This window comes from Poromitra crassiceps (genome assembly GCF_964638095.1).
Source record: "Poromitra crassiceps genome assembly, chromosome: 29".
NCBI lineage: Eukaryota > Metazoa > Chordata > Actinopteri > Beryciformes > Melamphaidae > Poromitra > Poromitra crassiceps.
In genome coordinates, this window is record NC_139641.1 from 15325612 (window position 1) to 15351791 (window position 26180).

Below are 26180 nucleotides of genomic sequence, written 5' to 3' on the forward strand. Positions count from 1 at the left end.
ATGATGTTGGTCATTTTTTAAGTATTTGCCGAAAGTCTTGACCGGCTTGACAAGTAAACACAAAGATTACAACTTTGTGTTGACAACATAGTTGGATTACTGGTGAAACGTCCAATAATCCTGGCATGAGTGGGGCAGAGGTTTGCCTTCCATGACAGAGGCACACTAAAGCTTATTTCTAAAAGTTATTACCCAGTGCAGTGGAACATATCACTCACATTTAAATTAGCATAATGTGTGTGCGCTTGTGTGTGCGCTATACAAATAAATAAATAAACTTGACTCTCTCTCTCTCTCTCTCTCTCTCTCTCTAAATGATACTTTTCAAAGACTACCGCTTTCAGCTCCTATCAGCATGTGCGGCAAACCAAAATGTGTCACAATAATTCGAAGCAATATCATCTAGTCATTCATTGTATCTGGTTTCATTTCATATTGGCATCAAAGTTGTAAACAACTCAGTCATTTGCTTAACACTTTTAGGTGTGAATTTTATGGACCTACCGGTAGATAAACGTTGGGGCACATCTCGGCGTGCGTTACCATGAGCAGTATCCCGAGGACAGCGGTGCCCAAAGCCAATGCGCAAAGGCGCTTTCTATCCTCCAATAAAAACTTTCTGTCTCGCAGTCTGTAGAGGTTGTCTCCCTCAATAGGGGTTATCCGCTTGACAGAGACGGACAGAGGCACGGATATCTCCGTCGAGTCCCCGCCGTTTCGATTGATCACCCCATCGCAATTGACACAATCCACTTTGGAGTCTCCACGCAGGCTGCGGCCGCCGGCGGTCATCTCCATCTCCAGAGCGCACACGAGACGGCCACGGCCGCCGCTCTCCCTGTCGTCTTCCTCTGCTGGAGCTCCGTCCCTCGCCCGCCCGCCGGTCTCCCCTTTGCTTTCCTCCCGAGTTGGGGAAGGCATAATCCGATGGGCGCACCGTGTACCAGGCCCTTTTCTCGTCCGACGCTCATCGAAGTAGCGGGTTTACCAAACGCGCAACAAACCGGTGGTTATGCGCACTGATGCCATTTGCGCTGCGATACGTGCTCTTATTTGCATGGGTTATTAATATTATGGGAGTGTGCGTCAGTCCGCTGCGAATGAATTCTGTCTGTGTGTGTGTGTGTGTGTGCGTGTGTGTGTACAAGCAATTGAGCGCGTATTTGCATAAAGCGCATGGAACTTTGAGGGCTACTAAAACATACAAAGTAGCCTAACTGACGGGAACATTTCTGTATTCGGTTAGTGTTTAGGATATCTGATTGCACAAAATAGTATTTTGCCAAAAATAATAGATCAGGCTATGTTTAAAATTTTAGTATGTTGGAATTTGTGATAAAATTGCCTATCCGTTTCTGCACAAAATAGCCTACCTGAGGTAGGCTAAAGACTAAAGTAGGCTACTAAAATAGATTCTGTTAGTGGCCATTGCAGTTTCTAACTATTAGTTGCAGCAGTGCATGCTTTTAAAGATTGGACGTTTTCCACCATTCCTTTTTGTTCCTTGCCCTCTGCCATAGATTATTGGTCATGAAATTGGTTGCATCTTTGTGTTGCAGACTGCATCAGTGGTGAACACATCTGTGGGATCTATACAGTTTAGACTGCGAGTGGCCCCTGGTGGTCAACTAACTTACCTTCATGTGGTCTAGGGCAGGCTATGCAAAAATATTGATATAATGTAAGGCTTCTAATAATCAGTGTTGGGCAAGTTACTTTCAAAATGTAATATACTACACATTACTAGTTACTTTCATTTGAAAGTAATACATTACTTTACAATATTACTGTCTGTGTAGAGTAACTCGTTACTGATTACACTACTTTTGCATTACTTTGACCAAAAACAACAGCAGCAGCAGAATGACATCGCCACCCCGGAACCATCCCAAAAAATAATTTAAACCGCCTTGAAGTCAGTGTAAACAATCCAAAATTCTAAATGTTATCATTTTCCTTTGTTATTGTCATCTATAGTGGTTATTTGCATAAAAACACACAGTTTGATTAGGAAATGATTGTACCTTTTTTAAATATGTGCTTTGATTTAACCCATTGATACCTGATGCAGCATTTGTGTGTGTATCCCTTTAAGACCACGAACCGCATCGTGCGCCGTTCGCGGTCTTAAAGGGACACACACACAAATGAGGGATATACACGCAAATGCTGCATCAGGTATCAATGGGTTAAAAAGAAATGACTCGATTTGTAACTTGAGTTACTTGACAAAGTAACTGGTATAATATTACTGAAATCCTACAAGTAATAAGTTATATTACTGAGTTACTGCTAAAAGTAATATATTACATGTCATATGTTACTTTTGTAATGAGTTACCCCCAACACTGCTAATAATGTACTGGCAATGAGGCATTTAAAGTAAATGCCATGCTGTCTAAAATAGTATGTGATTCTCTCAAAATGGATGCAAAAGTGATAACCCCCCCCCCCCCACACACACACACACAGACTCTCACCCCCTTCACTAGTTGCGTGTTCAAAGAGGAACAGCATCATGACCTTGGGCTAAATGACGCACCCACCACGCTGGACTGGAAGTATCCTGTGCTGGTATGCTGACGATAATGACCATCCTCACTGCTCTGACTGACTGACCGGGTTCAACAAGTGTTTTCAGAAAGGGGTTGAGGTGCCTTGCCTCAAAGTGGGGTCCAGGGACATCCAGGGCTCATTGAGGGGGTTCCAGGGCGTCCACAGCAAAAAGTGTCAACATTTATTTTCACTCAAATTCATAAGTATGACAGAATGTATAACTATTTGGGTTTAATAGAGAGCCGCAGGGATGATGGATTTTTGTAGTCGGAACGCGGAAGTCCTGGACTTCCTGGTTCTTCACCGTTTCTGCCTATGGGATTTTTGAATGGGCTTTTGCCGCGATGCTTCAAATAAGATCTCTGGGCAATGCAAGCTTAATCAAAGACGAACCAGTGTTCAGCCGGATAATCTTCACACATGAGGACCACTTTCATGAGTTTTGAAGCGTAAATGCGAGCCCTAGAAGTAAAAAGCTTGAGCTAAGCTAATCCAGAACTACACACAGTGTCGCATAGGCTTCCACGTCACGTCAGCACTCAACCTGGACTGTTGTTGATGTGTGCACTGATTACCCCGGGCTGAACGGGGCTGAACCAGGTGAGGGAAAGAGAATTTCCGTGTTCGTCCTTTGAAGTGATGATGTTATTGACGTATAATATCCCTGTCGACTCAACAGTGTAGTCTCATTTAGCCGTTTGCTAGCTAGCCGCCCCTTTTAACGGCACGTAAAAGCTTCAAAACTCATAAAAGTGGTCCTCATGTGTGAAGATGATATTAATAAACATTGGTTCGCGTTTGATTAAGCTTGCGTTGCCCAGAGACCTTATTAGAAGCATCGCGCCAAAAACCCATTCAAAAATCCCATAGGCGAAAACAGTGACGAACCAGGAGTGTTAGCATCGATGTTTTCCGGACTCATTCCTGGGGCTCTCTATTTGTGTCAGTTTAGGGTCATAAATGTTATTTATCCAACTAAGCAAGAAAACACAACTCAGTATAATGTAAGATATCAGCTGATTTAATCATCTGTGGTAAGAAAATAGATAGCTAATGTAAAAAGTGGTTGTAGTAAAAAAAAAAAAGTTTTATATTGGTACAAAATCACATGGTCATTAGTAGGTGATAATAGCAAATAAATATGCATCAAAACACATCAGCAAACAAAAAAAAGCTGGTAATCAGATTAAAGTCAGTGACAAACATATTTGAACTACAGTAGATTATCATCAGTGTGCATGTGTATTTATGTACAGTAAGAAGAAAAAATACACAGCCACAATTAGCCAGTAGAATAGATGCACCTTGATCAGAAATGCCTCTATATTTCACTGCCTATAGACCTTTTTTATAAAAATTAATTCATTTCACAACATGGGAATGGAAAGTTATATTTGAAATGCAAAACAGCCATAAATTAAAAAAGGAAAAAAGATTACACATAATACAGACTAGCTGTGATTTTAGTGCCAGATAAATGGCACAAAGGGAGACGGCAAGAAGAACAAAAGAAAAGGAGAAAGTTTGTGGTGGCAAAACTTGCAGTATTTACAAGCAGCTTAGTAAAAATATGTTTTTTTCTTAATTAGTATACAAATATTGTCACTATCGCTACAATAGCTTAAAAACCCTGAATCACTTTTTTACTTACAACGATGGATTGTACTAACTGTATGATCTCTCTACAGTGCACTTTAGGACCGACAAAGAGATGGATAAGAATAGCATAAATAAGACATAAAAAAAACAATGATCTGGCATTAAGCCTATTGCCGAGAGTTCCTGAGTTAGTCCAAGCACCCAGTCAGTGAATGCAGAAATCACTCTTAATGTGCGCGATATTTAAAACCTAGCAGTGCAGAAGTCCCCCGATCTTACGATATCATTCAATGGCAGTTGAAGATCTGAAGAAATCAAACCATTTTCCCCTCCTGGCCTCCCTCGTTAACTTCAATGGCATGGAACGATGTCGAACAATTAGGCCATGTTCAGACTAGGAGGCCAAATCTGATTTGTCAACTTTAGTGACCTATTAATGACTTTATCCAGACTGGTTTTATGAGTCTGGACGCTCCAAGTCTGATTTGTGTCACGTGTCCCAAACCACATATGGAGGTAGTTTCCAATCTGCTTTCGACTGATGTGACTTCAGTGTGGACGCGCACATCCACCAAATCTGATTTGAATGTCTGATTTGAATCTGATTTTGTCACTCGCAACTCGCCATCAAATGCTTCCGCGCAGGAAAACCACGTCACCAACGTACGTATTTACTGACGCCCACGTCGTTACCATGGCAACCCATGCAGATAGGCTGTTCAGGTCTGGACACACAGATCCGACTTGAGAATCAGATTTGTGGCAGTGTGTGGACACACTTCCAAATCAGATTTGGGAAACCAATCAAGATAATGATGATTAATGACTTTATCAGCAAATCAGATTTGCCTGTAATGTGAACATGGCCTTACACTTGATCACGAAGTAGAAAGGAAAACAGATACATCAGTATCAGTTGTGCACGGAATAATAATTCAGCTCTATAATTACAAAAGTTCTTCTTCTGGCCTAACTTTAGAAAATAACTCAGTGACTCAACAAGGCTGGCTCAGTTCAAGGAGGGTATAATGCATAACTCCCACCGCCTCCTCCGCTTACTTCAAGGTCTTCTAGCCCGTCACGGCCCCCCAAGGCTGCAGAGCCGCGTGCGGCAGGATGAACTGCGGGGGCGGCTGGGGCATGAAGTAGTAGCCAAATACCTGCGGAGGGGGAGGCGGGGGAGGAGGTGCGCACACTGGGGTGAGAAACACAGGACCGCTCTTCTGAGGCCAGACCGGCGTCGGGTGGTAGAAGTACTGCATGTTGGCCGGGACCTGCTGGACACGGAGAAACACTGCAAGTTAGCAGGTGATGGTGGAGACTTTCCAGAACAAGTGTTTCATAGAGCAGAGGTTCTCAAATGTTTTTCAGCCAAGGACCCCTTACAAGACAGAAAATATACCCCTCATTCTGATTTGTGATTTTGGGCTAAGCTTAATTGTTTCCACGGTAACATGCTTGACTTTTAAATTGATAGGTTTGTCACATTAGAATGTAATCCATGAACCATTTTAGATTTAAAGCATCAAATATTTTCGTTGAACTATGAAGCTTTTGCAAAAAAAAAAAAAAATGTTTATATTTTTATTTTCCTGAAAACTTTTTGCGGACCCCCTTGCAAAGTGCCATGGACCCCCATTTGAGAACCATTGTCATAGAGAGCCGCAGGAACGAGTCCGGAAATCGTCGATGCTAACACTCCTGGTCCTTCACTGTTTTCGCCTATGGGATTTTTGAATGGGTTTTTGGCGCGATGCTTCTAATAAGGTCTCTGGGCAACGCTGGCTTAATCAAACGCGAACCAGTGTTTAGTAATATCATCTTCACACATGAGGACCACTTTTATGAGTTTTGAAGCTTTTACGTGCCGTTAAAAGGGCGGCTAGCTAGCAAACGGCTAAATGAGACTACACTGTTGAGTCGACAGGGATATTATACGTCAATAACGTCATCACTTCAAAGGACGAACACGGAAATTCTCTTTCCCTCACCTGGTTCAGCCCGTTCAGCCCGGGGTAATCAGTGCACAGCAGCGCACACATCAACATCAGGTTGAGTGGTGACGTGACGGGGAAGCCTATGCGACACTGTGTGTAGTTCTGGATTAGTTTAGCGCAAGCTTTTTACTTCTAGGGCTCGCATTTACGCTTCAAAACTCATGAAAGTGGTACTCATGTGTGAAGATTATCCGGCTGAACACTGGTTCGCGTTTGATTAAGCTTGCGTTGCCCAGAGACCTTATTTGAAGCATCGCGGCAAAAACCCATTCAAAAATCCCATAGACAGAAACAGTGAAGAACCAGGAAGTCAGGGACTTCCGGTTCTGACTAGGGATGGGGGAGAGTACTCGGGTACTCGAGTACTCGTTTGTAACGAGAGTACTCGAGTACCGTTTCCGCTGTCCGGGTACTCGCCCACCCCCCTCCCCTATAAAAATGGCCGATCTAACGTTAACAGCGTCTGGCGAATCGCCAGCAACACAGACGTCCATGTATATTAACGCAATCTATATTCAGCAGATGTAAAATAAACAAGATTTGATTGCAGTTGTTTTCCGTTCATGGCCAATTTATATATAGATGTGCAAGCAAAGATGTTAACGTTAGATGTTTTTTACTCGGACGGACCACTTTGACTAACGGACCCCTGACAGTAACTTTGTTTACCATAGCCAAACGTTCCGTGTTTCACCACGGGCGGGGACCATCACTTGGATGTTGTTGGTGGTTTTTGCGGTTAACGTTAGCGAACATTATTACTGTTTGCAGTTATCATGTTTGCAGTTATCACTTTTTGGCAGAACACCAGAGTTTTTAATAAGTGGATTTACTTAACAGTGATCAAGAAGCAGTATGGAATGATTACCGACATGTATTGGGAATTACTTTTACTGAGGTAGGCTAACGGCTAACACCGGATCACCTTATCACAGTCAATCTGTAAAAACTAAAAAGTGCACCAGGCAGCGCTTTTTCCATGCAAAATTGGTAATGTGTGTGAAGTTGCTGTGAACAGCCCCATACAAAGCAGATCACCCCTGCTCTCATCACAGGCATTTGGCGAATGCTAATGGTAACTGCTTAACATAGCCAAACTTAGGATCTTTCATGTGTGTGTGTCGTTCCCCCCGGGGGGGGGGAGTACTCGAGTACTCTTTCATAACAGAAGGAGAGTACTCGAGTATTTAAATCCCTTACAATGCCCATCCCTAGTTCTGACTACAAAAATACATCATCCCTGCGGCTCTCTATAGTGGGAGGAATCAGTGGTGCTTTCTTCCTAGAGTAGGGAATGTTTTGTCAACGTATCTGTAATAATTAGCTATGGAGTAAATTATTAATTTTATATTATTCATTCGGCACAGGAGACCCGTTTCAAAAGTAGGTATAGATAGGCCCCTTTTCAGAGCTGTTCTGAGGCTGTAAAGCAGTTGTAACCAATAACATTAACACGGGCCCTGGACACCTAAATGGAATGCAACCATCTTTAAAGCAGGACTAAACCCCCCAGATTTCTTGCAAAACTGTATTCTACTTGATTTGAAAACTCTGCAGGCAAGATGGCCGCCTATACTCCCTCCTTTAGCTGGCAGAATTCCTCCCTCATAAACTAGCATATCTTGGCCAATAAATATGTAACATACAAAAAAAAAAACCCGTAATATCTTAATTTTATGTAGAATGCAGAGGACATGTAACTGTTTAGTTAAACTTGCATTCCAGGAATATTGTGCTCTAAAGATAACGTTAGTGGCTCAAGACTGTTTCGTCCTGAAACCCACTCGCTTTGTGCCAGAACACAATTCGGGGGTGGTTTTGGCGTAACCTATGTGGGATTCGAAAGAACCCATCCGAGATAGAAAACGTTATGAATATAGCCACGTTATAAACAACAAACTAACGCTGGTGATCCGTATGGAAACAGTGTTACTCGAAATGGTTAAAAGTTATATCAATTTGGTCATTAAGTGGCGTTTTACTGCCATATAACATAACTAACTAGCGGCTAATATTAGCCACAGTAGGCATTACCCAGGGATGCATTGGTCTTAAAGGGCTCGTGAACTACAGTAATAATAATCAATGGGGGAAAAAAACAATTTTTCACATGAGTGGGGCGCGTGCTAAACCCACCGTGACGTCACGATGTACCAAATATCCCATTCATTTGAGGGCACAAAAAAAAGCAGTGTTCAACCCATAGAGGGAACTTATGCTGCTGAAAATGATACAAATGGTAGAATGGCAACAGTTTGGTCTCAAATGTGGAAATTTTGACCAGAATTCTTCACACACCACCCCCAAAGTCATATATTTTGGTTAAAAGCTGAAAAAAAGTGTTTTGGGGTTTAGTCCTGCTTTAATGGTATTGGTTACACCTGCTTTACTTCCCGCTTTACCACCTCAGAACTCTTGCTGTGAAATGTGAATTATTAATACTCACTGTATTATTCAACATGTTCCCGTTTGGTCATAGCTAGAAATGTCACATCTGAGCTGAGGAAAATGACTAAAAATATACAGTGTTGTTTTTCATGATTAAACGTCGTCTACCTACTTTTGAACCACCAGGTGTAACAGACAAATAATGTACTTCACTTGTACTAGGGCTGTGAATCTTCACTGGCCTCACAATTTGATTCGATTACGATTCAGAGGGCTACGATTCGATTCGATTACGATTATCGATGCATCTCGATGCATCTTAAATCGATGCATCACTTTTTTCCGCAACTTTTACTTAAGTGCATTTGGAATTGCATTGTATTATGATCCACAATTAAAATAAACAACTGCATGTACTTCCATTATATTTTATTTGATTATTAAAAAAAATAAAAAATAATAGTAATCGATTTTTGATATTTGTGAATCGATGCAGAATCGTGCACGTCCGCATCACGATGCATCTTATAATCGATTATTTTTGACACCCCTAACGTCCCCTGCATGTCATTGTGAGATAGGAACAGATGGTCGTATAGAAACACACGTACCAAACTCGGGGTGAAATTGGGCGTAATCGGCGCGTCTCCGTGCCTCTTCCACACGTTTAAACGTGTGGAATGGAACCTGGCCCTGGGCACCGTGGGGATTACGTATGATGTGACTCCTTCTGCCGTTTCCTTCTTCTTGCGTGGCTTCTCTTTCTCCGGCTCCCCCTTGGCCTCGCCGTCCTTGGCCTCCTCCTCGGTGTCGCTGGACGGCGGCGAGCCGCAGTCAGAGGAGCTGGCCGAGTGGTAATCCGACGTGTCCAGGTTCACCACCGAATCATCTCGCTCCACCTTCACCTTCACCTTCACCACCGCCTCCTCTTCCTCCTCCTCCTCCTCTCCCTCTTTGAAGCGAGCGACCGTGAAGGGCCTGCAGCTCTCTCCGGATCTGTTGGGAGAGGGATACGAATATTTGCTGCTCATTTAAAACCTCTTGCAACACGGGCGTTACGTTTCTGATTTTTTGCTGTTCATCTGTCATTAACGTGATGAATTAGGTGGTTAATTCTGAACAATGCTGTTCATGCTACATACCAACTTAATCGGCTGAATCTTGCGCATCGAACCCTGTCTTCCTTTTAAGGATCAGATTAACACAGCGGAAGTTATAGCCGTCTTTGTACAAAGACAAAGACAACATTTCAGATTATTTGGCTTTTTCAAATGGCTTTTTGGAAATCCGCCTAGGTATCTCCCTACAAAAACCACCGCCAAATACTCATGTTTTGGTATTTTTTCATCTTCTTTGAGTTGGGATGTGGTAAGGCCTGTGGCTATGTCTCCGTTGGGTTTCTAGCCATAAATACAACAACCACAGGTAACTGTTTACACTCTAAAAGTGTTTTTTATTCTAGGCGAGAATCAACCACTGTGTTTGAGCTGGTGTTACTCAGGGTCAGTAACACATAAGAGTCATTCTGACACTTGGAACAGAAACTTCAAAGTCTTACCTTTCAGAAAAGGTCAGGCAGTTGTCTGTAACCCTAGCGGTTCAGCCACAGTAAGCATTTTAGTTTGGGTATGTCGTTTTCACCGTTTTCTTCAGAAATAGGTGGCTTTAGAAGAGGACCGCACGCGTAACATAAAACTCTCCCACGTATTTCCACTTTGGACTAGCCGCCCCCCACCCACACACACACACACACACACACACACACACCCACACACCCACACACACACACACACACACACACCCACACACACACACACACACACACACACACACACATACACAGTGCTAGTCATCATCTCACAGAATGCATTATGACGTCAGTTCGCCCACACGTTCTTGGCGAGACTGAGCGGTTGTTGTTCTGACACGTCGGTCTGCCTCTGTGTGACTGATGAGTGACTCACCTGGCGCACACCTCCAGCGGGTCGATCCACAGAGTGAGCTCACGCGGGAGGCCCAGCTGGCTCTGCGTGAGCTCACTCTCCTCGCACGCCTTCAGAACCGCCTCGTCACACGTGGCTCCGTCGCTGATCCGGATACATCTGAGGAGCAGAACCACATTCACGGGTCAAATGCGTCGTTTTCTCATCTGGATCTGTTAGAGCTCTTCTTAAATGTCTTTGAATCAACTTATCTAAGCTGATTCTCATCATAGTGGTTACATGGCTATGAACTGGCATCGTTTTCATGCAGTGGTTCTCAAAGAGGTAGGTTAGGAGCAGTGTTGGGGGTAACTCATTACAAAAGTAACATATTACATGTAATATATTACTTTTAGCAGTAACTCAGTAATATAACTTATTACTTATAGGATTTCAGTAATATTATACCAGTTACTTTGTCAAGTAACTCAAGTTAGAAATTGAGTTAATTTGTTTTTAAATCAAAGCACATATTTAAAAAGATACAATCATTTCCTAATCAAACTGTGTGTTTTTATGCAAATAACCACTATAGATGACAATAACAAAGGAAAAGAATGACATTTAGAATTTTGGATTCTTTACACTGATTTTGAAATTGCGGTTGAAATTATTGCTTGGGATGGTTCGAAGGGGGCGCCGATGTTATTCTGCTGCTGCTGTTGTTTTGGTAAAAGTAATGTAAAAGTAGTGTAATAAGTAACAAGTTACTCTACACAGAAAGTAATATTGTAAAGTAACGTATTACTTTCAAATGAAAGTAACTAGTAATATGTAGTATATTACATTTTTAAAGTAACTTGCCCAACACTGGTTAGGAGTCCTTGAGGGCAGTCCAGGGGGCCCCCAGCAAGAAGGTGGGTCATTTATTTTCAATATAATTCCCTCCATAAGTACAGGGTTGCCACTCTTTTGTAATTATATCTTTCAAAAAGGTCTTTTAAAGCACTTTTCATGGACAAATTATTTCAAAATGATGGACCAATAATTCACAGAGATGTTCACGAGTGTATTTTGTGACATATGGCTTTCAGCAATAAACCTGAGAGAGAGACAAAGAAACGAAAATATGAAAACAAAAATGTATCCACCACAGGTTACCTCAGCAACCAGCCGCATATTTGAGCTAAAAACGCCTACGAGAGAGCAAAACAGCACAGCGGTCAGTAAATCGCTGTGTGCTTCATTGCTTGTAGCCTAAGTGGAGAGCGATACTGTAGATAGGAAGACAGTGTATCAAGCTTGGCCCAGCACTACTGATGACATATACAAATGCTATCATATCATATGTCATGCTATCATAGGTGATTTTTGAGATGACAGAGTGCACAAGGCTCAAACTCAAGAGATTCTGCTAGGCTCAATCCAAGCACTTCTAAGGACCTCTTTCTAAATCCAAGCTTTTTCAAGTCCTTGATTATTTTAGTCCTTGATCAACAGTGTTGGGCAAGTTACTCAGGAAGTGTAATTAGTTGCTTATTACTGATTACTCCTTTAAAAAGTAATGAAATTACTTTACTTGTTACTTGGTTTCAAAAGTAATTTGTTACATTACTCGTACATCACTGAGGATACATCCCAGTTATGCATCCATGCGATGTTTTTTTCTTTATTAGTTAGCCTGGCTTAGCCAGTGACTCGTAGGAATAGACTACGTGACAACCAGGAAAGACTAGTGACTACTGGAGAGTCAGTTGACAGCCGGAACAGGGACGGCACCCGGGTAGCAGTATGGGTTAGCGCCCCAGCCTGCGTCTTCCGTGAGGAAGAAGCCCAACAACCCACGAGAGGCCTTTTAGGAGGGCCATTCAAGCCGCAAGTGGAGTCTGCAGTGCCACCAAGTACTGGTACTGCATGGTATCCACTAAGATACCATCACCTCGGAATGAGATGTTTGGAGCGGGGGAGTCTGGTGCAGCACACAGGTCCTAGACCTGGTGAGACGAGGGAGGAACCCGGCCGGGTGGCAACCCACAGAGCCCGGTCCGTACCAGAGCCCTCCCCCTCCCCCGGTCCCGGCAGAGTAGTTCCGGAGCAGCGGATTGAGTGGCCCTGACCACGTGACCACCTTCGACCCTTCCTGGAGGGCTGACCGTGGGTAGCTACTGGGACGTAAGTTGGGGCTTGGCCAGCCCCGGCTGGGTCACCTGGGCGAGGGTGTATGATGTTGCGAGACCTGAAACATCCTATGACCCCAGGGTACATCACTGAGGATACGTCCCAGTTATGCATCCATGCAATGGTTTTTTTCTTTCTTTATTTGTTACTTTACTATAATTACTTTCGCTGCGCCAGTTGCGAAAAGGTGACATACAACCTGTTTAACCAGCTCCTTTTACAACTGAATCCACTTAATTGGAACAATAATTAACCTTACAGCAGGAGTCAACATGCCAAACCGCAGACTTTTTATTTATTTGCCTACCTAGTACAAAAAAACAAATTGTCTTCTGGCAACACAGAAGCCTCACATCGCCACACCTATATATCTCCACACTTAAAGGAACACTCAAATCAACTCTCAATAACTGTCAAACTAGATGAATGATGAATAGTTTGACAGTTATTGAGAGTTGATTTGAGTTAATGAGTTATTAATTTGAGTTTGTGTGGACCAGTGATGTCACTGGTCCACACTTTAACACTCAATAACTGTCAAATTAAATGACAGACTTCAAAACCGTTTACAGTTTTCTGATATACTACTGATGTTCTAATGATACAAAGCTGGTTGAAAATGGGCAGAGTGTTCCTTTAAGTGTTTTAGCACTGCACCAGTGCTGGAGAATGTAATGCAGTAACTTGAAGTTACTTGGATTAGTAAGTGTAATATAATTACTTTTTGAAAATTGTAGTCCCTTACATTACTAGTTACTGGTAAAAGTAATTACAGTAACTAAGTTACTTTCAAGTTCTTTCCAGACCCGTGGCAACCCTGTAAGTAACACATTCATGTAGGACTATTCTGCTCATGGGTTTCCTACACTTTCTGTAATAAAACATCTAAAAGCAAAAATCTGATCAGATGAGGGACCCTGGAACACAATCTTATCAGATGGGGATCTATGGTCTAATAGACTACTTGCACAACTCCACTACTTTCTGAAATGAGTAGGGCATAGTGGTTTCCTGTCCTACACTAGTGGATGAACTGATTAATGTCCGGTGTGCCTGACTGCTGCAGTCACAACAACAGTGATGCCCTACTCATTTCAGGAAGTAGTGGAGTTGTGCAAGTAGTCTATTTGCGTCCGTTTAGGGGTCCTTGACGTGAGAACGTTTGAGAACCAGTGTTTTAGTGTATGTGCTAATAATCAACGCACGGCATTAGAAACACAATTCCTCCACTTAACCCATTGATACCTGATGCAGCATTTGTGTGCGTATCCCTTAAAGGGATACACACACAAATGAGGGATAGACACGCAAATGCTGCATCGGGTATCAACGGGTTAAACGGAGAGGGATCCAATTGCGTTCTTTACCTGAACGCCTGCCCTTTGCTGGGGCAGTCGGGGTACCAATGCTCCTCGTATTTGTTGCACAGAAGTTGCAGCAGCTTCTCGGCAAACAGATGTGCCTTGGCCTGGTCCAGCTTGCCCCGCTCCAGAGCAAAGCGCTTGAGGAACTTGACGGCGGCGTTCACCTCTCTCTTCATGCTTTCCTGTGGAAGCAGGAAATGACATCATCAGAAAAAAGGTTAAATGGAGGAGGTCACATGACTGATCGATCAGTGTTTGTGTTGATCACAGACCGCTCGCCTGCTCTCGTCTAGCTATCAACACAGCACTCTTTGATTTCAGACGGCCACTTCCTGCTGACGTGATGATGTGGGGGAGCAGGAAGTTGAAGCGGGAAGCGAGAACAGCACTTCCCCTCTGTGCTGCTGCTGGCCCTGACTCTGTGCTGCTGCTGGCCCTGACTCTGTGCTGCTGCTGGCCCTGACTCTGTGCTGCTGCTGGCCCTGACTCTGTGCTGCTGGCCCTGACTCTGTGCTGCTGCTGGCTCTGACTCTGTGCTGCTGCTGGCCCTGACTCTGTGCTGCTGCTGGCTCTGACTCTGTGCTGCTGCTGGTCCTGACTCTGTGCTGCTGCTGGCCCTGACTCTGTGCTGCTGCTGGCTCTGACTCTGTGCTGCTGCTGGTCCTGACTCTGTGCTGCTGCTGGTCCTGACTCTGTGCTGCTGGCCCTGACTCTGTGCTGCTGGCCCTGACTCTGTGCTGCTGGCCCTGACTCTGTGCTGCTGGCCCTGACTCTGTGCTGCTGCTGGCCCTGACTCTGTGCTGCTGGCCCTGACTCTGTGCTGCTGCTGGCCCTGACTCTGTGCTGCTGGCCCTGACTCTGTGCTGCTGCTGGCCCTGACTCTGTGCTGCTGGCCCTGACTCTGTGCTGCTGCTGGCCCTGACTCTGTGCTGCTGGCCCTGACTCTGTGCTGCTGGCCCTGACTCTGTGCTGCTGCTGGTCCTGACTCTGTGCTGCTGGTCCTGACTCTGAGCTGCTGCTGGTCCTGACTCTGTGCTGCTGGCCCTGACTCTGTGCTGCTGCTGGCCCTGACTCTGTGCTGCTGGCCCTGACTCTGTGCTGCTGCTGGCCCTGACTCTGTGCTGCTGGCCCTGACTCTGTGCTGCTGCTGGCCCTGACTCTGTGCTGCTGGCCCTGACTCTTCTACAGCAGTGGTTCCCAACTACCGGGCCGCGGACCGGTACCGGGCCGGAACGCATTTGGTACCGGGCCGCGAGCCCGGTCCCCAAAAAAAAAAGAAATTTACAAACATTTTTTTTTACAAACTACAAACATAAATAAACATCAACTTGAAACTATGTTTCAACTACCACACAGCCTATACTATTATAGCCTATGTTTATTTATATATACGGTATATATATATATATATATATATATATATATATATATATATATATACGGTTTTATCTTGACAACAAAAACATTCTAAATTGAGCCCCAGCTCACTTCCTGTTGCAGTGTTTGCTAAGGACAGGAAAGCGGGGGGAGAGGGAAGCAGAGCAGGACTGACAATTCTGTGAAAACCGTATATATATATATATATATAAATTGACAACCGGCACTCCCCTGTGCTGCTGGCCCTGAATCTTCTATGGTAAATGGTAAATGGTAAATGGCCTGCATTTATATAGCGCTTTTATCCAAAGCGCTTTACAATCAGTAGGTACATTCACCCATTCACACACCGATGGCGGCAGGTTACCACGCAGGGTGCTGGCACACCATCAGGAGCAATTTGGGGTTCAGTCTCTTGCCCAAGGACACTTCGACATGCAGACTGGAGGAGGCGGGAATCGAACCACCGACCTCTTTTATCCAAAGCGATTAGTGGACGACCTGCTCTACCTCCTGAGCTACAGCCGCCCCTATGTTGATGACCTTCAGGTGGAGCTGTTGTGCGTACCAGTGTGTGAATGTCAGCTTAGGCCAGTTTTCAAACCCATGCCTCTGGCTTTCTGTTGACAAAAAGGGCCATGGTTTTGTATACAGGCAAACAACATGCAAAGCAGCTCCGCCGTGCAGCTCTATATAAAGTATTGACACATGCAAAATGCTGCACCGCGCGCTCCTCCAGTCAGATGGTTTTTTATCTTCTGATACGAGTGTGTTGAACTGTGCCAGTGTCAGCCCGACCCGACAGCAGAGTATGTTCAGTGCGCTCCAAGGCCATTCTAATTGAGCAGACACAGCATGAAGAGAGTTGCTGGGTAACGCGTCGCACACTATCATGGTAGTCCTCCTGTGTAGATGAGCCGCTAAAGCTGTGCTGCCTTGGCCAGATGTTCTTGTTGTTCTGAGGTGTGTGAGAGCCATTTGTTACTGTGCCGTGGAACTTCACTGAGAGGCTGCTGGACAGAGACAACGTTCAACATGTGCTTCAGCGTGTGTCGTGTGTTGTGCCGCGAGAGGAAAATATATCATTTGCCCCAGTGGAAGACACGGTCGCCCTCTTAAGAACAGTGATGAGCTGGTCGTAGGCACTAGGCAGCAGTAACTTTACCGTAGTTCTGAACCTAACCTCTGGTTAGCAGTCTGCATCTTAGAGCAGCTACGAGCAAGATTTTCGATTGTTATTAAACAGTATCATTACAATATTGATGCATCACATCTTACCTATAATAGTAGCTGAGACCAAAGCCGTGTGAATCGGAGATCGCTCTCTTGATGATTATAGAGTCTGTGTCTGTCTACTAACCTCGCGTCACCAGGCCCTCTCTCTCCATCTGTCTACCTGCGGGCTGGATAGACCAGGAAGTGAAACGAAACAGTTTACGGCAGCTGCCTGCCTTCAACCGTTTCGCTCCGCCTAGCAACAGACCATAAACACGGAGAACGCCCTGCAGGGGCTTGCTACTCTCGCCAACATCTCTCGTTATATTCTAACAGTTTGTTTGGAAGTCATTTTGTTATTTTGCGGTTATGGCCGAAGTGGCTGCCGCAAAACCGTTTCATTTCACTTCCTGATCTGCCCCGGCCGCAGACAGACTACCGTAATCGTCAAGACAACACTGGCCGATTCACTCGGGGTTCAAGCGAGACTACTCTGCGTTGGTCTCGTCTACTATTAGAGATAAGATGTGATGCATCGATATTAAATTTAGACTGTTTAATAACAATCGAAAATCTTGCTCGTAGCTGCTTTAACAGCCTGATAGCTTTTGTATGCCAATGAATCAGGCCCTCAAGGCAAACATTTTGTCAAATTGCACCCCTTGCACACACAGTCCCTTTTCTGGTGTTTGTAGCCTAGTCTGCTTGGTCAGATACTGAGATGAGAGACTTTGTGGTGTTCCAGGGCTCAGCAACATGATGTATTTTCATTAGAACAGACTCTACTATAAATCCTTGAACACACTGAACCCCCCCTGCCCCCGCACGATGTTATTTCGTCTGACAGACACGCCAACAGGTTTTTCAGGTAGGATTTCCTGTCTCCGATTTCTCACTAGGTTTTCACTGAGTTTGTGAGAAAGAGCCATAGTCCCATCCAGACGTTTTTTTATAACCCGATTTTGTTTATTGTCTTCCAATAGAATCATATTGAGATTAAATAATTATATTGAGATATCATGATACACAATTCCATTGTCTAAATGAATGATAAAAAGACAATACTAATTAGAAATCTTTCAAAAATGACATCTGAAACAAATAAGGGAACGTTGTTTGAAAATTTGTTTTCTTTGACCTTCAGCGTGATGAACATCAATTTGATTATTTGATGTTTTTGCATGCTAGCAGATAACAACATGTCATCCATATCAATAACTGCTTATGACGAACTTGACAGCCCTATTCACCTTATTCTTTGCCCACACATCCTTCCGCATTACGTCATTTCGTAATAGTATTTCCGTTTCAGACTTGCCAAAAACCCCGCAGGCAAGATGGCCGCCCACACTCCCCTCCTAAACTGGCAGATTTACTCCCCCATAAACTAACAAATCTTGGCCAATAAGTATGTAACATACAAAATAAAACAACCCGTAATATCTTAATTTTATGTAGAATGCAGAGGACATGTAACTGTTTAGTTAAACTTGCATTCCAGGAATATTGTGCTCTAAAGATGACGTTAGTGGCTCGAGACCGTTTCGTCCTGAAACCCACACGTTTTGCGCCAGCGTAACCTATGCGGGATTCGAAATAACGCACCCGAGATAGAAAACGTTATGAATATAGCCACGTTATAAACAACAAACTAACGCTGGTGATCCGTATGGAAACAGTGTTACTCGAAATGGTTAAAAGTTATATCAATTTGGTCATTCAGTGGCATTTTACTGCCATATAACATAACTAACTAGCGGCTAATATTAGCCACAGTAGGCAACTAGCGCTGAACCGGAAGAACAAATACGTTTGCGTCGAACGCGGAAGAGAGAAAAAGGGGGCGTGGTGAATAAGGTGAATAGAACATTTAGCATCCGACATGGCAGTACTGATGCAGCAATGTATTCTGTTAAAGGAACACTCTGCCCATTTTCAACCAGCTTTGTATCATTAGAACATCAGTAGTATATCAGAAAACTGTAAACTGTTTTGAAGTCTGTCATTTAATTTGACAGTTATTGAGTGTTAAAGTGTGGACCAGTGACATCACTGGTCCACACTAACTCAAATTAATAACTCATTAACTCAAATCAACTCTCAATAACTGTCAAACTACATGAATGATGAATAGTTTGACAGTTATTGAGAGTTGATTTGAGTTAATGAGTTATTAATTTGAGTTAGTGTGGACCAGTGATGTCACTGGTCCACACTTTAACACTCAATAACTGTCAAATTAAATGACAGACTTCAAAACCGTTTACAGTTTTCTGATATACTACTGATGTTCTAATGATACACAGCTGGTTGAAAATGGGCGGAGTGTTCCTTTAACGTCCCACTTGATTTGAACAAAGGCCAAGATAAGTCCCTGCTTTTGATTGGCCTACATCAGAGCCGTTAATCGTTAACTGTTCCTAGATACCAGCAGCAGTGATCAAAAGAGATTCACACAATTCATTTTTCTTTTCTCTGATCACTTCATTGATCTGCCTGTCACTGATCTGATCTGATCTGATCTGACCAGGCGGGGTCCAACTTCCTGCAATGACAACAACAGCTGGCTTTTGAATCTGCACTGAGACTTTGCCAATTGTTGACTTTGCTTGTGTTTACGGCACACACTGACCCAACGGCCACTATCACCAACTGTGTTGATAGATAAGAGTTTATATGTGAAGACAACAGCTTGGCCCGTTTACTGCCCACTGCATGGAACACTATTTTCTAACCATTTTAAAGCAGCTACGAGCAAGATTTTCGATTGTTATTACACAGTCTAAATTTGATATCGATGCATCACATCTTACCTCTAATAGTAGACCAGACCAACGCCGAGTAGTCTCGCTTGAACCCCCGAGTGAATCGGCCAGTGTTGTCTTGACGATTAGTCTGTCTGCGGCCGGGGTAGCCTGGGTAAACCCAGCCCCCAGTGACCTGCTCTCAGACAGACCCTGCTGACTAGTGAGCAGGTCGGAGAGCAGGTCACGCGGGGGCTGGGTTTACCCAGGCTACGGCCGGGGCAGATCAGGATGTGAAATGAAACGGTTTGCGGCAGCCACTTCGGCCATAACCACAAAATAACAAAATGACTTCCAAACAAACTGTTGGAATATAACGAGAGATGTTCGCGAGAGTAGCAAGCCCCTGCATGGCGTTCTCCGTGTTTATGGTCTGTTGCTAGGCAGAGCGAAACGGTTGAAGGCAGGCAGCTGCCGTAAACCGTTTCGTTTCACTTCCGGGTTTATCCGGCCCGCCGGTAGACAGAAACAGACTCTATAATCATCAAGAGAGCAATCTCCGATTCACACGGCTTTGGTCTCAGCTACTATTATAGGTAAGATGTGATGCATCAATATTATAATTGTTTAATAACAATTGAAAATCTTGCTCGTAGCTGCTTTAATGATGACTAAATTGTAAGGTGACCAGACGTCCCCGATTTTCAGGGACAGTCCCCGTCTTTGGTCACCTGTCCCCGGCTGGAGCTGTCCCCGAAAATGTCCCTGATTTTCTACTCCTCATCTACAGCCGACATTACTGTCTTTCAGGTGCTCCAGTAGGAGTGAAAATGCTTATATATCATCATACAACTTTACAACCACAAACTAGAGACCTATAGGGAATTCAGGGGATGTATGGTCTTCCTAGGTATATTAACAATAAGGGGGTTTCTGAGCAATTTCCAGAACAGAAGTGCTCGTCCCTCAATCACCAAAAAATTCAAATCTTACAGAAATCTCCAAATGTCAAAGGTTTTTCATAGCAAATCACAGCATGAATGTGTCTATTGTTCCTCAAGGTCTTGGTATCAGTCGGCTTGCACCATAGTTTATTACAGTACAGTACTAGCTACAACAGTTTCATGGTCAATATACATGAAACCAGAATTGTCTGACTTTTTTATTTCATATATATTGGATATTTTAATGATAGGCCTATATTAACTGCCAAACTAGAAATCGATTTTCATTTCAGACATCTGGTCGCCTTACTAAATTGTCTGTTGTGTTGGACAGTCTCTCCAGTCATTTTGGATATTGTCAATAGTTATAATCACTGAACAGGTGACGATTTGTTGATGTGGTTGTTCAATTATAGGTTTTGGCGACAGTAACTTAGGGTAGTCTCGGTTTCCAGACGTTTGGTGAGCGAGAGCGAGAGCTGAGTCTAACTCAGGGTGACCAGATGTCCCCGATTTCCGGGGATAGTCCCCGTTTTTGGTGACCCGTCCCCGGCTGGGAGCTGCCCCCAAAAATGTCCCCGATGGTCTACTCCTCGTCCACAGCCGACATTACTGTCTTTCAGAGGCTCTATAGTCGGCTAATTTTAAAAAGTATAGTGAAGAACGTATATCATATGAAACTAGAAGACCTACAGCCTCCATTGGTCCCAACTATGTCCTGTTACAGATGTTATTCATTTAGTGCAATCTCCAAATGTCAAAAGTTTTTGATATGAAATCAGAGCATGCATTTTTCTATGGTGTTCCTTGCGGTCTTAATGTGGTATTTTGGAGGGATATCAGTCGGCCTGCACCATAGTTTCCATGCTCAAAATACATGACACCACAATTGTCCCCCTTTTTATTTCATAGATAATAACATTGGATATTTCAACGATATATTGACTGCAGAACTGAAATCTGGTCACCTTACAGTAACTTGTTATATCTGCCCAAAGCAGGCCTCAAAACGAGTCATGTGTTAGAATGTGTCATAAAGACCTGGAAATGAGTGACGAGGTGAAACATTTTTAGTGGGCTTTTTCGGGGTTTGGTCGATGTTATGTCTGTCTGTCTGTCTGACTGTATGTTTGTATGTATGAATAACTACATTTAATTTTTTTTATAACTATATAGTTACGTTATTGAATACTATGTATGGGATAGTGTATATATGACAACAATTATTGTCATATATATACATAATTGTTATGTATTACTATATGACTAGTGTTTTATGTATGTGTGTGTGTGTGTGTGTGTGTGTGTGTGTGTGTGTGTGTGTGTGTGTGTGTGTGTGTGTGTGATTATAACTATAGTTACGTTATTGAATACTATGTATGGGATAGTGTATATATGACAACAATTATTGTCATATATATGCATAATTGTTATGTATTACTATATGACTAGTGTTTTTATGTGTGTGTGTGTGTGTGTGTGTGTGTGTGTGTGTATGTACATATAGGCTACATGTATATACGGTATATAAATATATATATATGTATGTATATATATATGTGGATATTTCTATAGTATGTATTGTATACGTATAAATATAATAATGTAGTATTGTGGAAAAGGGGTGGGAGTTAATAAGTTATACTTCTTCTCACTCCTTTTTATATTGTCTCTGTTTTGTTTACATACATATTCGAAATAAACATGACAAACAAACAAACGTTCACATGGAGCGCAGGCTGAAAGACACGCTGAGAGACGCTCAACTTGATTTCCTGTCTGAATACACAAAGGAGGAGACGCAAAGGTGACGGTGAGTCTAGTAGTAGTGAGCGCTTCAGGCAACAACACGTGTTGCGTGTGTGGTTGTCGGTGCACATTATTCATATATACAATAGAAAAAGATGAATATGAGGAAATGGAAGCGACAGCCTATATTCTTGTTATGCTGCGATAGTGGAAATGGTGCGTATGGGACTGGAAACAACAACGCGCTTGGGGTTTTTCAGTGCGGAAACCCCCCAGTGGAAACTCAGAAAGTTGTCAGCACTCACTCGACTGGCAATTTCGGCAGAGACTACTTTACTACGTTTGAGTTATAATTAATTTTCAACTGAATAGGCTACTTTATTGTCTAGAGTATTCTAAAAAAAAAAACGGAAAATAAAGTAGGCTATTTAATTCTGGTTCATAGCCAGGATAATGCAGTCTCTCATAATAGGCTATACATAGCATAATCATAAGGAAAATAAGCCGTGCCTTAATTACTTTAACGTTAAAGCGTGAAAAACTGAAAATAAAACTGCCCGTGTGACAATTAACAACTGGGCAGCAACTAATCAGCCAATCACATGCTTTGGGATAACAAAAATAATGTTCAAATTAAAGAAAAAATAAACATCAGACTGCTTTAATGAAACGGTAAGGTTACTTACGTTACAATGTGCCCAGGCTTGAATATCCAGCAATGTGTCGGTCGGATCGGTTGTTTTTCTCCTCTGATCGTGGCAGGCAGGCTGTGCTGGTGTGTGTGTGTAGTACAGAGTTATTATGGTCATCAGCAGCACATGTTGCTTCCTTGTTCTCGTTCTTCTTGCTCTCGGGCGGGCGGAGCGCTGTTCCACGTTCCCGACTCCACTGCTGCAACCGAGACGCAACATTACCGTCAGTGTGATGACTCACTTCCTGTATTGACTCAGCGCGGTGAGCAAGACAAGAGCGTGACTCCCCTTTCACAACCAGTCAGTCCCACCCAGGCCCAAATATGGAGGAGAGGAGACGCACGGTTGGGTTGTCAGGGTTCGAGTTATGGGGGGACCGATGGGGTCTTGGACCCCATAGAGTCTGGGACCCCATAGTCAATAACACCTGTGGGACCCCCACAATATAGCTTTTTTTTTTCTCTCTCCTCTCAAATAATTTATTTTTCAATGTAAGAATTAAATTATTCATGTTAACTAGATAAATTGGCTAAATAAGAAACGTGTTTTCAGTTTTCCAAAACTACCGTGTGAATTGTTGTTTGTGTGAAATAGGCTGCATTTCACCTCCAAGCCACCATGCGTCGCCCATGAGCGCGTGTTCTAGGCCTCCTACTACTACAACCCAGCTGGTGGAGAAGAAGCCAAGGTGTGTGCAACATCACGTGATGTCAACAGCCTGCCCTGCCCTCAGTGCCCTGGCTGAGCTAACAATTCATCTTTAGCTAGCAGCGTTACCATGCCGCCGAAAAAAACGGGGTTTACAAGCCTTGATAACTTCGGTTTTTAGAAAGAGACAAAAAACTGCTAACGGACAACAACCTGTTGTTAGCGCGGCAGCTAGCACCACTGCTAGTGCTACTGAAGAAGTTGCTAGTACTAGTACTAGCTCTCCTACAGGTCTGATGATGATGATGTGACAGCCAACGTGGATAACGTTACCGCGGCCGCCGGACCTGAACCCGATGCTCCGACCAGCAGTCGTCCTGTTGTTTTTGCAAGTATTTACAGTTTTGTGTTCTAAAAAGATGCTGCTACTGAAATATGCTGCTGTTAGGGGCAATTTGTTTTTCATTCATGTTCTTGATTACCTGTGCACATTTGTTTATATAGCCTAACATTATTTATTTATTTTTATTTATACAAATATTTATGATTTTATGTTTTCTCAGAAACAAGGAGATAATACAGTATACATGCTGCTGTTAAGAGCCATACAACTTTTTTCATTCATTTTTTTTGTTTGTTAGTTTTTGATTTCTAAGTGCAGTCTTATTTGTCAAATTAAATGGTTGTATTTTATCAGATGCAAATAAGTAAAAATACCATGGCATATATCGGAGGTGAGTGAGAAAAGGAACAAATATTGATGGGTTAAGAGTAAGACTGAATAATAACATCACACAACAGTCTAATCCTAATGTTAATATAAAATGACATTTTCCTCTAAATCTGGCTTCAAACGGCCACAATTTGAGCAAAAAAGCGCCGGAAAAAACGCGGCGTCGCCGAAAATACGGCCAAAAAACACAGCCAATTCTTTTTTGGCCGAATTTGGGGGACCCTATAGCTCTCAGGGTATAACTCGAACCCTTATGTCTTACCGTGGTATCGTGAGATTATTTGATTGTCCTTGTCATACTTGATGGTGTTTTTATCCCTTATGGGTGTCATTATTCAAGGATCACTTTAATAGCCACAGTGAGTAATCTATATAATTGTGTGGACTTTGTCTGTTTCAAGTTCTGTGTTCGGCCACAGGCAAGCTATGCCGTTTTACATGCGATCGGGCTGAACCTTCATCATCAGTGATGATGTCATCAGTGATGATGTCACAAATTATGTCATAAGGGTGCACACCCACGCGCGCACAGACACACACAAGGAGGCACTGTGACAAGACTGATCAGTGATGTCTCACACACACACACACAAGGAGGCATTGTGACAAGACTGTCATAGGAGGTGATGTCATAGGAGGGCACACACACACACACTGATGATGTCATCAGTGATATAATGAGGCACACACACACACACAAGGAGGCATTGTGACATCACTGATGCAATAACATTTAGTGAGCAACACACACCCGCACGTGCCAATAGGGCAGGTGAGGCCGAGCTACGGGCGAGGCCACGCAGCGGCCGAGCCTAGGCATCGAGCGGGCATAGTCAGATTACAAACGAGGAATTTGACTTAGTGCAACTGAGCAAGTATGAAGTGACGCGGTCACAATAATAGTAGAAGACAAAGCAATACAGAAGTAGAACGACCGTACCGCGGGTTTATGCCTCTAATCAGTCCATGCTTGAGTCCAAGTCGATGTTTGAGGCAAATTTGAGGAAATTCCATCAAGGCATTCATTCCTGAGATATCGCGTTAACAAGCTTGAAAATGGCATTCAAGAGGTCACAGTGACCTTGACCCCTTTGACTACCAAAATCTAATCAGATCATCCTTGAGTCTACGTACGGACGGACAACCCGGATCCATAATGCCTCCGGCCTGGCTATCGCCGGTGGAGGCATAAAAACAAGCTCTAGGGGGGGGGGGTCATGTCAGTGGGGGGGCCCCCGGCTCGTTATCAAGCCGGGTGTGCTGGGGGGTGATAAAGTCCTTATTTGTGGGGGCTCGTTGAAAAGGTGGATGGCAGTTGGGTAGAAACTGTCCCTGTGACAAGAGGTTCTGGTCGTGCCAGACATCAGTCTTCTGACAAGGGTGAGAGTCTCAAAGTGTTTATGACCTGGGTGGGAGGGCTCGGGCCAATGCTACTTTTGGCAGTTGGACGTCTTTAGCCGCTGCAGGAAGTACATCCTTTGTTCTGCCTTCTTGGTGAGCGCTCTGATGTTCAGCTCCTGTTTCAGGTCCCCGGCTGATGATGATGGAACCCAGGAAGCGAAAGGACTCCACAGTGTTAACTGGGAAGTCACCCAGAGTGATGGGGGAAGGTGGGGCGCTGCGCTCCTCCTGTTAGTCCACAACCATCTCCACTGACTTTTGAGCATTGAGCTCCAGGTTGTTTTGATAATATTCTTGTTATCCTAAAGACAGTTGGCACTAGTGAGATTCTATTATCACTTTATGATGTATTTCAGCTTTATCTTTGATGATAGTTGTATCTCCTGGTAGGCCTATCACAAGAACATTTGAGGTTTCATGAGAGTTTTTCTTCTTCTCTTCTTGTGTCCAGATTTGGTGGGTTTTTTTTCTTTCTATTCTTCAATTTTACCCATAGAGACACTGCATGAAATAGGCCACGCCCATCACGGGGGAAATCGCTCTGTTCACTCCCATTCACCAGTGTCATTTTCCTTCAATTAAACATAGCTAAAAGCTGTTGTGTGGTGGGGCTGCGCAGACAACCAATGTAAAAAATCGCCAATTAAAGTTTTTTTGTACTCCCGAGCAAAAC

General features: G+C 43.5%; 2 protein-coding genes across 5 annotated transcripts in view; both read right to left on the reverse strand.

The window, feature by feature from the left end:
• The window catches only part of kcnn4 (potassium intermediate/small conductance calcium-activated channel, subfamily N, member 4), a 51995-nt gene extending 51003 nt beyond the window's left edge, over positions 1 to 992 (reverse strand). For both annotated transcript variants that reach the window (XM_083662510.1, XM_083662509.1), the window contains exon 1: positions 505 to 992. In XM_083662510.1, the coding sequence (XP_083518636.1) occupies positions 505 to 921 (417 nt within the window). In that variant the 5' untranslated portion in view covers positions 922 to 992. The remainder of the gene's footprint in view (positions 1 to 504) is intronic.
• Positions 993 to 3576: 2584 nt separating this feature from the next.
• On the reverse strand, positions 3577 to 22880 carry LOC310799969 (uncharacterized protein). 3 transcript variants are annotated; one of them, XM_083662570.1, is made up of 5 exons: positions 22720 to 22880; positions 14008 to 14186; positions 10505 to 10642; positions 9152 to 9536; positions 3577 to 5429 (listed from the first exon to the last, which is right to left on the reverse strand). In XM_083662570.1, exons 1-5 carry the CDS (start codon positions 22840 to 22842, stop codon positions 5226 to 5228), a joined length of 1029 nt encoding a protein of 342 aa, XP_083518696.1. In that variant the 5' UTR covers positions 22843 to 22880; the 3' UTR covers positions 3577 to 5225. The 3 variants fall into 3 exon arrangements, with proteins under 3 accessions (XP_083518696.1, XP_083518695.1, XP_083518697.1); XM_083662569.1 differs by having other exon boundaries at positions 3577 to 5432; XM_083662571.1 differs by having other exon boundaries at positions 3577 to 5432; positions 14008 to 14181; positions 22716 to 22880.
• Between the last annotated feature and the right edge of the window lie 3300 nt (positions 22881 to 26180).

Coding starts and splice junctions, on each gene's coding strand:
- LOC310799969 (XM_083662569.1), bottom strand. CDS start 22,842: ATGACCATAATAACTCTGTACTACACACACACACCAGCACAGCCTGCC. Junction 10,643..14,007: donor AGCAAAGGGCAGGCGTTCAG/GTAAAGAACGCA, acceptor TCTGCTCCTCAG/ATGTATCCGGATCAGCGACG. Junction 9,537..10,504: donor CCGCTGGAGGTGTGCGCCAG/GTGAGTCACTCA, acceptor CTCTCCCAACAG/ATCCGGAGAGAGCTGCAGGC.